Below are 13,575 nucleotides of genomic sequence, written 5' to 3'. Positions count from 1 at the left end.
GCATGTTAAACAACATTTTAATTATCATAACTCAGACATTTAAATGATAATACCCTTAATATGTCTCAAGTGTAGGCAGGTATTTAAGTGTTTTACACTTAAAAAAGCTGCATTTAACTGAATTTACTTCTGATTATATAAATATACAACATAGTCCTCCCATCACAATAATCCTTCAAGCAAGGTCATAAAGTTCTTTCTAAAGGCTTGTTTATCAAAGCAGATAAACTTTCTCCTCCCTAAGATGCCAGTAAACAATGCTCATACTAAGGCTACACTAAAAAGGTAACCTCTAGTACAGCTCTTTCAATTGCTCACAAATTCAATACATCACATCAGGAAAACAGGGAACTAATCTCCACAAGCCTAAATTCACACAGCATACACATAAACCAAGAAAAAAAACCCCTTGCCAAGTTGTTAAAAAGGTCCTCAGAGCTACTCATGGACACAAACAAAAAATCTGCACTCCTGGCCAGTTGTATGAGCAAATGCAGTGCGTCTGACACCTGTCTGATTTGCGAGAGTGTGTTACTGGTGCTCTTTCTTCCACTGACATTGAACATTTTATCAAGAATTATACAATCAGTGAGAAATTCTAGTGCAATCAGAAGTTCTGTGAATAACTACTCTAGTATTTCACAGGCACAGTGAGCTTAAAAGAAGACCATGAAAGGAACAACAGGGAAAAAAAACAAAATATCAGTAGCAGGTTGGCCCCACACATCCACTGCAGCATCTCTAGCTTTTGGGAAGGAAACCCCAGAGCATGAATTAAAAGGGTCAAAAACCTTAAGAGGAAAAAGTGAATTGGCCCATTTCTCATACTCAACTCAGTAGTCACTGAAATACTTTCTATTTTCCTAGTAATTACACAGCCACTGGTATTATTCAGATTGCAAAAGGCTGGCCCCTTCCTATGTTCCAAATATTTGTTTCACTTGTGTGTTCATTTCAACATGTTAGTTCAGACTTCAACTAGAACTTTCCAGAAGTTGCAACTTCTCTTCAGATTGAAGAGTCTACTCATAGAAAGCAGATTACCTCTTTCTGGGTGGATTCTTACTCATGCTTCCACTCTCTCCTCCATTAAATATAACCAGTTTTAGTCAGCTGTGCCTGTAAATGTAATAGTTAAGTCCCAAGATAAAAACCATTTTCTGTCCATATATAATCACAGATTCTCATTCTAAAATGGATCCTGCTGTAAAAGCTCTTTACCCCAATACAATTTCTCACTGAAACAGCATTTACTGATTTGTTAATACAGGCCCCAAACAGGTTGTGCTGACATATTACTAATTCTAATGAACAGCCTGGAACTCAGATAATAGCTATCTGTATGTGTAGACTTAGCTTTTAGCTACAGACTAAACCAAAGTCCTTACATTGGGACATTCACACTCAGGCAGTTACTGTTGCACCAGGTCACTTGTTAAGCCACTGAACCTTTATCAGCTGTAAGAATGTTTAGTTCTAGCACAATCCAGTAACAGAAATGTCAAAAATATGGTAAGATGAAAAGGCCTCAATTCTGGAAGGTCAGCTGTTCCTTTCCTTCTTCTTAATACGCCATCAAGCAGATGGTTACGATACAGTTTCTCAGATTTTATTCCAGTTTAAGGAAAGGCAAAAGAGATTCAGATCACCAGGTATTTATTCCATACTTGCAAAGTGACTTGTAGTTTTAGCACCAATGAGAAGTCATGGTTGCATCATGTCTCAGCAAACAGCTTTAACCCTGATGGTATCAACAAAGTATTCTTATTACTAGCAGCAATGACCTCATTAAACATCACCAGGCAAGAGCTTCCTTTTGGATGCAGATAATGGACTTCTCAATATCAGATCACTGAAACATTACATGAACAATCAACTTTGCGCACTGGCAGCAATTAAAAGGCACTTTTATGTAGCACAGCTGGGACTTGGCCCACAGCTACAGCAGTCCCATGAAAAAAATAATAATACTTGGGACACCTTGAGCATAAGCACGGCAGCCAAATAAAATTATCCCTTTTCCAAACGTCCACAAGTATAAGCAAGCATTGACTTATTCACTAGTTCTTAAATTCTTCTATTGTCTGAAAACTTTTGGTCTGGACAGGACAGAATGTTTCCGCTCAGGTTTGCTCACCTGCATCAAGACTGTCTAAAGCAGTATTTAAAGCAGAACTATGTAACATACTCTCTAGATTTAATTTGAAGCACAACACTAGCAAGCAGATCCAGCCAGACGTAATGTTAGAGGATTACAGGTACCCTAGCATTAGACTCAAAACCACATCTTCAGAAAAGGTTTTAATGATACTACAGTGCAATTACTTTGGTAAATCTCAGGAAATACAAAACAGCAATTATAAAGGAAGATGTGTTTTATAGTTCAAACTTGCCATACACATCAAAGAGAGTACACGTTACAGATCTCAATACAAAGACTAGTCATCCAGATCCTTTAATATTAGTTTATAAAACTTACATCATCATCTAAAATTCATCCAGCAACACCTACCCTAGGTAGGTTCAACACAAAGCTATGTGGGAAAGGGAAGAAGAAAATTGAGCATGTTTTCATTTGATCAACCAGGGGAGACAAAACAAAACCTCACCTATATGCACATCTGCACACAAAACCGTTCAATTACAGGCACATTTACCCAGGCTGTGAAGTAGACAAAATCCCAGAACAGGATGACCTAAAGAGCCTACAGGAATGCCATTTGGATGTCTCAGAGCAATTTAAAGAAAGCAGGACAGCTGTGTTGGTGCAGTGTTCAGCCAAACTTGACCTTCCCAAGAGTTCTGAGATAAAGCTGTCCATGTGTGTCAGTGCAGTGCGTTTGTTCAAGTACAAAAAACACCAAAAGCATTTTCCCTTCTGTTTACATGAAAGTTAAAAATTATCCAAACACAGCACACATTGTTTTAACTTTCTAATTAACAGATGTGCAAGTTTAACTAAAAATCAGGATGACACCATGGGTAAAGGGCATTGAAACAGGCTTTGAAATATTTACATGCCTATGTTATAGATAACATATTATTAATATAATGGCAGCCTATCAGCTCTTTAATTGCACAGGAAGGACTGTTCATAAATCAAATCATTAGCCTTCAATGTCACAGGCAATATTTATACACCTACCAAAAGCCCAGCTTAAACCACAACCAGTAGCTTTACCTAATCTCAACTAGTTACACAAATTGCAAATACAAACACTCCCCTTCTATGACAATTTGTAGTCCCGGCTTTCTCGTACAACTGTTGGAATCTGCAGTCTAGGAAAAGTCCTCAAAGAGGAAGATAGAAAAAAATACATAATTTCCCCTTTCAGTTCTTAAAAAGGAAGTAGTGGTTGAGAGCTGTAAGTGAAAGCGCTGTATTATTTCCACTCCTATGGAATTAGGGGTGGAACTAGGAACATTCTTATGTGTTTCATTTGCTGCTTCTCGTCCCCCAGGTAAATTTTAAAAGCATTTCTACAGGCCACATTTTGGTGGCCATTTTAAGTTATGCTATAAAAAGTACTCCAGGTGTTTTGTAAAACTAAATCATACACACATCACACACACACTGGAAGTTAAGAACGTAACTTAAAACAAATAGCGACACAAGCTAGCCTTCCTAGCTAATACACCTGATCCTGTCCTCAGAAGCTTATTTGTTGGTAGAGATTAATTCTGTACCCAAAATTCTATTCCAAATCCATAGACAACATAAACAGACCTGCTGTGGTGCAGCTGACTGAACTGGATGATGTGCAGAGGTCCAAAGTAACCTAATTTATCCTCTGACAGTACGCCCATGTCATAGAATGTGGCTGTCCTCATTCATAGTATTGCAACATCCCTCGAAGTAGATACCACCCTAACTCTACATAATAACTTAACAGTTCTGGAATCCATAGAAACAAAAGAAACTTCATCAAACTTTCTTTTTGACCTGTAATAATATATGATTATATTGACTCCACATAGTCTTAAAAATCCTCTGACATTCACCAAGAGGAATCCCTGTAATGATAGCAAGAAAACAAGGAGTTGCAATTACCTACAGAGATCAAAGATCTGAAAAAATAGTTTTGGCTCCAGAAAGGATTCTTTCACAACCAGATATAAAATACAAAGCTTTTTTTCTAATAATAAAACTAAAACATGAAGGATTACAAATAATTCACTATACCTCCTAAAAGCTTCCAGATTCTTCAAACACCTGGGAACAGTACGTGGAAGCTAAAAGCCCAGCTCTGCAAAACCAAGAGACCTGGCTTCAAGAAAAACAATTAAAAAATAGAAAGCAAGGCAGAATCATCAAAATCTGCTGGTGGAGTGGGGGGAGAAAGGGCAAGTTAAACAAGGAAAAAAACTCTTACAGAACATTAATAATATTGCATCAGAGACATCAAAGTTCTAGAAAATTCTGTGTTTAAACTTACTCTTGCTCAAGACCCAGAAAAGGAACTCTGAAAAAGTGCCAGTTAAGAGCAAAACCTGCCATATCAGATAAGACTCATGGCACACGCAAATAGCAGCAGCTAGCACCAAGTGTCTTCAAAAGAACTTGCCATACACATACTTAACTTGGCCCATAACAGTGTGCTAGTTCTTTGATTTGAAACGTAAGAATTTTTATACCTGCCTTTAAAAAGTTTATTACTCAATACACAGTTACAAACATCCACAACTCTTGTATCTTAAGGTCTATTTTTATGGAAGAACCATTACAACTGTAACTATGAGAATATACAGCATTAACACCTTGTTCTTAGTCTTCTTTTCAATAGCCTCTTAATATGAGAACAAAAGGTCACTTGCCTCTTCTCATATCTCAGACTTTGCATGTTCCCTACACTGAAGTATTTCTGTCAATAAATGGAAGTATTTTTGTCAATAAATATTTTCAACACATTTGAATTACCGTATAAAAACCAAAACTGAACAAGATGTTCCATCGGAGACAAGCCTACGTTAACAGCAGCACAACACTATCAATATTTTCGTATTTGGTTACAAATTCTCGCTGTTTTACCCTATTAGACTATTTGTGACTGAGCCCATCTTATCATCAATTTTTCAGCCTTCAGTGGTTGGTTAGTGTTATTTTATAACCTAAAAAGGTCTAAGAACAGTACGTATTACCCTCCAGTATACAGTATATTTCAACTATTAATACTGAAATACTCCATAGTTTTGCAAAGATACTACAAATTCCTCATGCCCTTAACAACCTCTGGCTAATCCCAGTACTTTTTACATTTTTAGAAAAGTAAAAAAAACAACTACTAGCATCTTCTTTGGTTTTCTACTCAACCACAGTGTTACTACAAAATTTTGGACTTTCTATTGTAAGTCTTCTGGAGGTTCATCATTTATTTATACTTTCAAGACTGAAATAAACTTTTAAGACATTGCTCAATTACATACATGTGTCTCTGGTACAAAATAACACAAAAATTGTATCCAATTAAGTATCTGGCTCCAGGACAACGCTTTTCCTTTTCAAAAAGGAAACTGCTCTGGGCCTCTGGCAGACAGATACATCTTCTTGCATAAGATGATTCAGTTCAATCCATCTCTCTGCCTTAAGTTCCCACTCCTGTTTCTGGAAGGGAAGACAAGCTGGGAACATTAATGCATTGGCACAGCAAGATTTAACAAAACTCAGAGCTCTTAGATAATCCAAACTCTCAGCAAGTGAGCAACATTAACAGGAAGCAATTACTGATGTGATTCAAAAGGAAATCCAGAGACAACAAACAATCATATAATTTCACAGCAATAGCCTGTGAAATTGCTAGCTTTAGGGAAGGAGATGGCATTTTTCCTCCCCTTTCACTTGCCAGGTTCCACAAAATAATAATTTTCACTTTATCTGAGCTATTGAAAGAAATTACAAAAAAAACCGAAGTGCATCAAATCGCTTTTGTCTACACATTTTGCAGTTTTAGCTAGATCCGATTTAGATCAACACAACCAAGGAGAACACTGACAGAGTTAGGACATTACTAACCCACATGACCCACTGCACCATAAATTTGATTATTTTTATTAAATAAATCAACAACCAAGACTGTTCAAATTAAAATAGCAGAGGGCAAAGCCAAATCAAAAGTATTTCTCCAGTGAAATATAAATCCACCTACAAAAAAAAAAAATTAACAGATTGCCACAACCAACATATGAAGTAAAAGAAAAAGTAAGAAAGTACCTTATGGAATGAAAGTTCATCAGGAAAGCAAGGTTTTACATTTATAAGCACAGGACCAGGAGCAAACCCAAACCATCCCTTTAGAGACGTAAGGAAAACACATATACTGGCTTCATTGCTGCTAAGTAACCCGATTCATCTGAGGTTTGTAAAAATTTATTGCACATACAAAAGGGATTTTTGCTTGTTTTTAAAGCCCAATTAATGCGTTGGTGTTCCTGGATCAAGACAGATGCATCATGATTGCAATGGGTCAGCTCCAAGAATTACAGTATTAGCTCTGCAGCAGTGGCTCTAGCTGGTATCTCTGCAGGGAAATCCTTGTCAGCAGTAACTTACCTCTACGATAAATGGCTACCAGCACTCCTGCACTGGGTCCTAAAAGCATGGCGATGAAGTCTGCTGAAAGCAAGAGCTCCCTACCCTATACCACTTTTATGATCGTATCAGCATAAGGTTGGATAGTTCATCCAGGGTGAAAAGCACTTACATAAAAATATTAACAGTCGTATATAAGGGCTGGCTGACATCACTCTCTTACCAAAAGCATCTAAGCCCTGAAGTTTCACCTTCCCGCATTATAACAGATCCCAGGTCAGTCTCCCAGGGCACTTGGAATAGACATTCAACATTTGGAAGATAAAGTGTTTCTTCTACACTTAAACTGCAGACTGTAAGCGTACAATGACACCAGAAATACTAAAAAGTAAAACATTTGTTCAGCTCTCAAAGGCTACAGTCCAAACAGAAAGGTGAAAAGATATAACAAAAAGAAATAACAGATGTAGTGTGTACCTAAAGAATGCTACTGATGCATGAGAAATTAAATACCTTTTGCATAGATCAGTGCCAAATAGTGCAAGAATTTCTATAAGGAACAGCAGGAAAAAATCTCCCATTAAAATCCTGAAACTCCAAATACCATTTCTCATTAAATTTTGCAAGATAGATTTACTAAGTACCTCTGAACAAACAGGATGTCCAGAGAAGATGGCCTGTAGTTCTCTAATCTTGCCAAATTCTTGATCTGCACAAAACATTCCATGCAATAGTAAGTGAACAACATATTCCCTATTCACAAATTCTTTCTCTTCATTCTTCCTTTCATGGTCAATACACTTTTATTCCTAGTATAATACAAGCAAGAAAAGAAAGCACATAATCTTTCAACTCCTGTTTATCAATGCAATTCTTGCACTGATGGTCCAAAATTGGATACAGTATCATAGACACGAACAAATAAGCTGCAAGAAGTTCTTCCTTTCCAAGTGCAGAACTTCACATCTGCCCTTGTTCAGACTCCTGAGGTTCCTGCCTGCCCCAGTCATTCAGCAAGGCTAGGTCCCTCTGGATGGCAGCCCTGCCCTTGAGCATATCAACTTGTTCCCCACCACGACAACAGTCCCATCTTCAAACTTGACTAAAGCATACTTCATGTCCTTCAAGTCACTGATAAAAATGTTTACTGTTGCAAGTTATAATACAGATTCTTCTAGTATTCTGCTTGAAGCCAGCACCCAGGTAAAGAAATTCTACCAATGAGCGTGATCCTCAAACCAGTTTTGTTTTACTCATCTAGTTGTCCGCACATCCTGACTGCAGTGCCCAGCATGGAAAGCAGTCAAAGCCCTGCTAAAGGCAGGGTAAATAGCGTGTACTGCTCTTCCTTGCCCTTAAATCTATTTATTTTATCATACAAGGCAATCGGACTCATCAGACATGATTTATCCCTGATAAATCCATACTGGCCATTAGCAAATAATTTTCTTCATATGCTCAGAAAAATGTTCCAAGACTTGTTCCATGATTTTCCTAGGGATTCAAACAAATCTAGTCAGTCCATAATTTCCTGGCCGTACACCTTCGGTGGTGCTGTTTTGAGGTGTTGGGTTTTGGTTGGTTGGTTGGTTTCTTTAAAGAGGGGTGGTGCTCCCTGCAGGAAGTATTCTGTCACATTTCTATCTCACATATTTTAAGCCTAAAAGGCATAAAGCACAGCCTTAATAAACTTCATTTACTATGATGTGGACTGTTTGGCTTTCAGTTTATGAGTTAGCATTTCTGTAACCAAGATACTACAAACATGCTCAACTCAATTCATACCCACTTTGAATTAAATGAAAGCAATAGTATTAGATACCATCTTAACACAAAGACTTGTGCCTACACTTCTTCCAGATACTAAAAATGACCAGTTATTTGGATTCCTTTTGGTCTACGAAAATACTTTATTTCTCACACAGTTTCTCAGCACCTTCAGTAAACTATAGCAACACATCCTCTATAAAAGGTACTTAAAATTAGCCACTCACAACAACCTAAGGCACTGAATAATTCCTATTTTTGAAAGCCTGGATATCTGTCGGAAACTTCAGGTTTCTACTAAAAGCTTTCACATCTGCCAGAAGCATTTCAGCCTGGGAAGTCACATACAAATTCTCAAGGGTTTTTGACTTGCTTATTTTTAAAAACAAAACCAAATCAAACAAGCAAACCTTCAAGATTTCAATTAAGCAGCTTTTACAGAGCTTCTGCAGTGATAGAAGCTAACAAACACATTTAGATTTTATGAACTATAGCCCACTTTTTCTTTTGCTTTGATTAGCACTTCTTGGAACACTCCATGCTCAGCACAACATCCACTTCCTACATATTTAGTGACTCACTTTTTCAGGCATCTCTTAAGAAGATTCATTAACTTCTAGTTACTCAAATCAAATCAATTCTAAGCATAAGCTTTTAATGTTATTGTTGTATTAAAAATCCACAAGGATATATTACAGTTTCTACAAACAGAAGCAAAGAGAGGCACTGCACTGGTTATAAAAGTATTACTAAGCACACAAAAAAAAAAGTAGAGTACAGATCCTCCCCCCCACCATCTCCTTCCACCTTTATCTTACATATTTTTAGGCTTGCATATAATATTAAAAATGTTTTAATAAGCAAATCCAATTTTAAATATCTGCTTTTAATTGCTATTTACTGGTGATCTTCAAGACTCAACCGACTTTTATCCTTAATAATGTTGGTGTTACATAGACATTATCTCCTTTGGGCATATAACTTTTTCCATGCATAATTGAAGTGCCTTTATATAAAGTAAACATTAACATCTTTCAACTGTAAGCAACATGTCATCTTCCACTTCGTCTATTTACGTGACATTAATTCAGCTTAAGCCTACCTCTGCCTCAAAAAAAACCCTGTATACTAGTTTCCTTGCCACTGCTTACTGATGCTCCCTCTCTTCAGTGTCTGCCCTTCTCTACAGATTATGCTGACAAACATGTTTACAGACTATGTAGTAAACAGGATCACTCACCTGATTCTCTAAAACAAACAAAACTCCAAACCCTCAAGAAAAATAAAAGAGTGTAACCGAAGGCAGCTCAAGAGGCAGCACAGAGCACTGGACTGAGTGACTGGGAATGCCAGAAACTGGTATTGCCAGCAAAGTCCACAACTCATGAAACCGCAGTCCAAGATCATTCAAGAACTATTTTGAATTACTTCAAGGTTTCTCTCTGTTACTAAATTAACATTTCAAGGACTGTTATCTTTCATAAAACCCAGAATTAATGAGTCCTGTATATGAGCTCCTAAGAAATGCTCAGAAACACTGTGGTATTAAGAATTTATGCAGGTTTAAGTATAGATCATTGATAGGATAATGACATATTCCTAAATGAGATGCATGTATCAGAAGTTCTGTAAATAATAATGATAAATGTTCCTGCATGCAAATGTCTTGGCATAGTTTTACATTTTTGTTTGTACTTTGAAAACACCACAAGCCTCTTTAAAGTAGCTTTCACAATTTACAGTTAAGCCTGTATTTACCAACATCTTCTACCCCCCTTTTCACAACAGCATTTTATATCTATTATCTGTAAGGATGCATTTTTCCCTCTCCTTCAACCATCTCATAATTTACCATTCAGATACTCAACCAGATGAAAAACTAGACAGTACAAACAAACTGTCTAGTTTTTCATCTGGTTGAGTATCTGAATGGTAAATTCAGATACTACAAACAAATCCATAATCCTCTATACTGCTGTATGGAGAACTAGAGGCCTTATACCTGTTACAGTACCACAACATCTAACATGCAAACTTCATAGTAGTGTATTCCTATGCACTTAAACCCACTCTGTAGTTGATCACTATGGCTACTCATCCAGATACCCACCTGGGCAATTTTCAGCAAGACCCTCACCAAATCTTCACATGACAGTATCCTCTTACTACTACCAAGTTGCTATTTTGGATCAGCTAGGTAAAATGAGTAAGCATATAATTTTTTTGACCTATACTGAAAAGCCAAAGCTAACTAATACTTAAAAACAAACCAAAGTCCCCACAGCTGACTGTCTGTTAAGCTTGTCTATTAGTTAACAGACTTGCTAAACACTCAGTGCTTTGTCAAATTAACCATCTTTAATATGGCTAGACTATTTGTAACAATACTAAAGCACATGGGGGTCTTAAAATCTTTATGGATCATAAGGAATGTTGATAAACAGCTATACATATAAAGCTTTTTAATTTAACAATAGTACAATAGAGACATTTTACCTTGTAGAGTTAAACAAGAAATATTAAAAACTAAGCTAAAACTTAAAATATTTCAAGCATTAAGTTTTCTAAAGTGTTCAAGAACACACACCACATACACAACAGAGCCAAAGCAACATACTTCATGAAACATTAATACAGATAGCAGTTTGCACAATTACGTGCAGGTAACTTGAAAGCCATGCCATAACCCAGCCTTAAGAAATCAGATGCTTGTCTTGTCCCATCATGCCCAAGCATTGCATAACATAGGAGAGCTAACAATGGAAGGTTTAAGAGCTTTGACTGCATTATACTGTTCCTCATGCTGTGTCATACTACTAAAAAACACTGTGTTAATTACAGACCATATTACTGTTAAAATCAGGAGCAACACTGTATTTCACAGAAGGGCACACTGTGAAGCTGAAAACCAGCTGATTTACAGCATTTAGTTCTAGGGCACAAGACAAATGTATTTGGAAAAAAAATAAAATACAGTGCTGAGCAACTGAAATCTTTGTTCATTTCTTGATGGATATTTAAAATTAAGTTGATAGTCATTAAGTAAAGCAACTTTAGTTGTCCCAGTTCAATCCCTAGTGGACAAAACATGCACTACAGAACCCCTAAATCTCACTTAACATCACCAGCCTTTTGAGAGAAATAATTAAGACCTTAAGTCAATGCAGGATATATTTTAAAACCATTTTCACTATCAATAAGAAAATGTCTTGTCTGCCATTCGTTACACTCCTACTGCCAGTAATAAACCCTCTATCAGACTCAAAAGATAAAATACTCTTTATAAAATTTCAAAAGGGCAAGCAGGAAGAGTGCCAAACAAATCCAGTTTTTTAATCTGTTTTTTGACCTTCCTCACAACGAGATTTACACACTCAGATAACACTTCTCAGCATCTGAAAAATACTATTATACCACCATATCCGTACACCATTTTCAACTGTTTTATGTGCTTTTAATAATACACTTTCTAATTAGTCAGAAATTACCAACTTACCTGAAAATTAATCGTTTTAACTATAACACAAATATCATTCCTTCCACATGTAACCACATTTATTACAGGGAAAACAACATGACCTGCAATCCACAGTGACTTGCTAAAACAAACATGCAATTCATTACTCTTAAATACAGAAAACATCTTACCTTGCCTGTCTTGTGATCAAACCAGACAAGAGCATGGTTCCTGGACAGCACCTTGCAGTCAAAAGTTGCGTTGTTCTGCGCTGGCCGGCAGCGAGCCACTGAGCGGCCGATCTTGACGGGCTCGTCCAGGTAGACATGACGCTCCTGAAACGGATGAGAGTTCGGGCGGCAAGTGAAGATGGCCAAGGCTGAAGGCATCGAGGACAGATTGGGGTTGCCACACCAACCAGAGATGAAGAGAGCCTCTTCTGATGCAGACTGTCCTCCACAATTTTTAACCAAAACCTCCACAGTAACTTTATATTAAAGCAAGACAAATATTATCATATCAGAGGCCTAACAACGCATTGTTTCAGTGTGTAAACTAATCCTGGCAATAATCCAGTGAAAAAGCCCCATTATGTCCTTTAATACTTTCAGCAGTGGCTCAAAAAAAGTCTAAAATGTACAACTTTCAATCCATCCTCCTCTGGAAGAATAGGAACAAGCATCTGATTCCTTCAAAGAGAAGCAAAGGCTCCTTGAAAGAAGGGTAGAATATCTCAAATCCAAGTAGATGAGTCATACAAGTACTTTTGTTTGTAACCTCAACTGCCTTCTTTTCCACCCCCTTTCATAAACAACATTGACTACAATTCTTACCAATGCAACATGGAAGCAAGGAAAGGTTTAGGGAAGGGGGATGAGTGAGAAGGATTAGCGTCCCCTCTCAAAGCGCACAGATCAGGAGTTGGAAGGTGAATACAAAGCCCTCACTCCACAACAGAGATCTAGTCGCTTCACACAGCAATCCACATTTCATCATCTTCATCTATTAAACCAAAGCAGAACAGGTGGTCCTCGATTTAGCATGGGGTGTAAGAGCTATACTGTTTGCCCCCCTTAAACCAGATAAAGCTGAACCGGTCTACAGCTTCAGGCAGCCACTCAGATGAAGAACTTGATAAGGCATGGAGAGAGCTTCAAACTCTCCTTTCAGGGATAAACTAACGCGTAGGAAGGGTCCTTCGGGGACAGCCTACGAGGTGCGCTGACAGGTTGCTCCCCGGAGGTGCCCGCGGTGGCTCTGGCTGGCAGCAGCACGCAAGCGTCCCTCGGCGGCAGTTCTGCTGCCGGCGGCGGAGGCAGGCAAGTGGGGTCTGCTCCAGGAAGTCTCCGCAAGAAGCCCCCGGCGCGGGGAGCGGCGGCCTGGAAGAGGCGACGTCCGCTCGGCAGCGCTCAACTCCTCCGCAGGTGGCTGCGCATGAGGAGGCCCCGCTCCTCGGCCCCCCGCGCTCTCCGCCCGCCGAGCGCGGCTCCGCTAGCCCGGCGGCAGCAGGAGAGGCCTGGCGGCCGGGCCCGGGCGCGCCCCGCTCGGGAGCTCTGCCTCTCAGGCAGCCGCCGACCACGAAAACTTTCCTCCGACCTGCAGAGCAGAAAACAAGCCGGGTCAGACGCGTCCCTCGCCCGGCGCGGCCCCACGCCTCCCCCCGGCCTAGCGCTGTCCGGCCCCAAGAGATGCACGGGGCGCAGCGAAGCACCGCTCCCTCCCTTACCTCCAGCGCAGCGGCCGCCATAGTGACTGGAAACCTACCCGGTTTAGCAGCGGCAGCGCTGCCGGGAGGGGCGGGGGTCGGGGGGAGGGCAGGCGGCGG

General features: G+C 39.0%; 1 protein-coding gene across 43 annotated transcripts in view; it reads right to left on the bottom strand.

Moving 5' to 3' along the window:
* SLMAP (sarcolemma associated protein) overlaps nt 1-13,575 on the bottom strand; it is an 83,331-nt gene extending 69,756 nt beyond the window's left edge. For all 43 annotated transcript variants that reach the window (XM_062610717.1, XM_062610715.1, XM_062610741.1 and 40 more), the window contains exons 1-2: nt 13,477-13,575; nt 11,942-13,346 (exon numbers count right to left, since the gene is read on the bottom strand). In XM_062610717.1, the coding sequence (XP_062466701.1) occupies nt 11,942-12,139 (198 nt within the window). In that variant the 5' untranslated portion in view covers nt 12,140-13,346; nt 13,477-13,575. The remainder of the gene's footprint in view (nt 1-11,941; nt 13,347-13,476) is intronic.

Source organism: Pezoporus occidentalis, unplaced genomic scaffold (genome assembly GCF_034315485.1).
Source record: "Pezoporus occidentalis ecotype Australia unplaced genomic scaffold, CSIRO_AGI_Poc_V1 ctg149, whole genome shotgun sequence".
Classification (NCBI taxonomy): Eukaryota; Metazoa; Chordata; class Aves; order Psittaciformes; family Psittacidae; genus Pezoporus; species Pezoporus occidentalis.
Note: the sequence above shows the minus strand (reverse complement) of the source record. Positions and strands in the feature narration are given on the sequence as shown.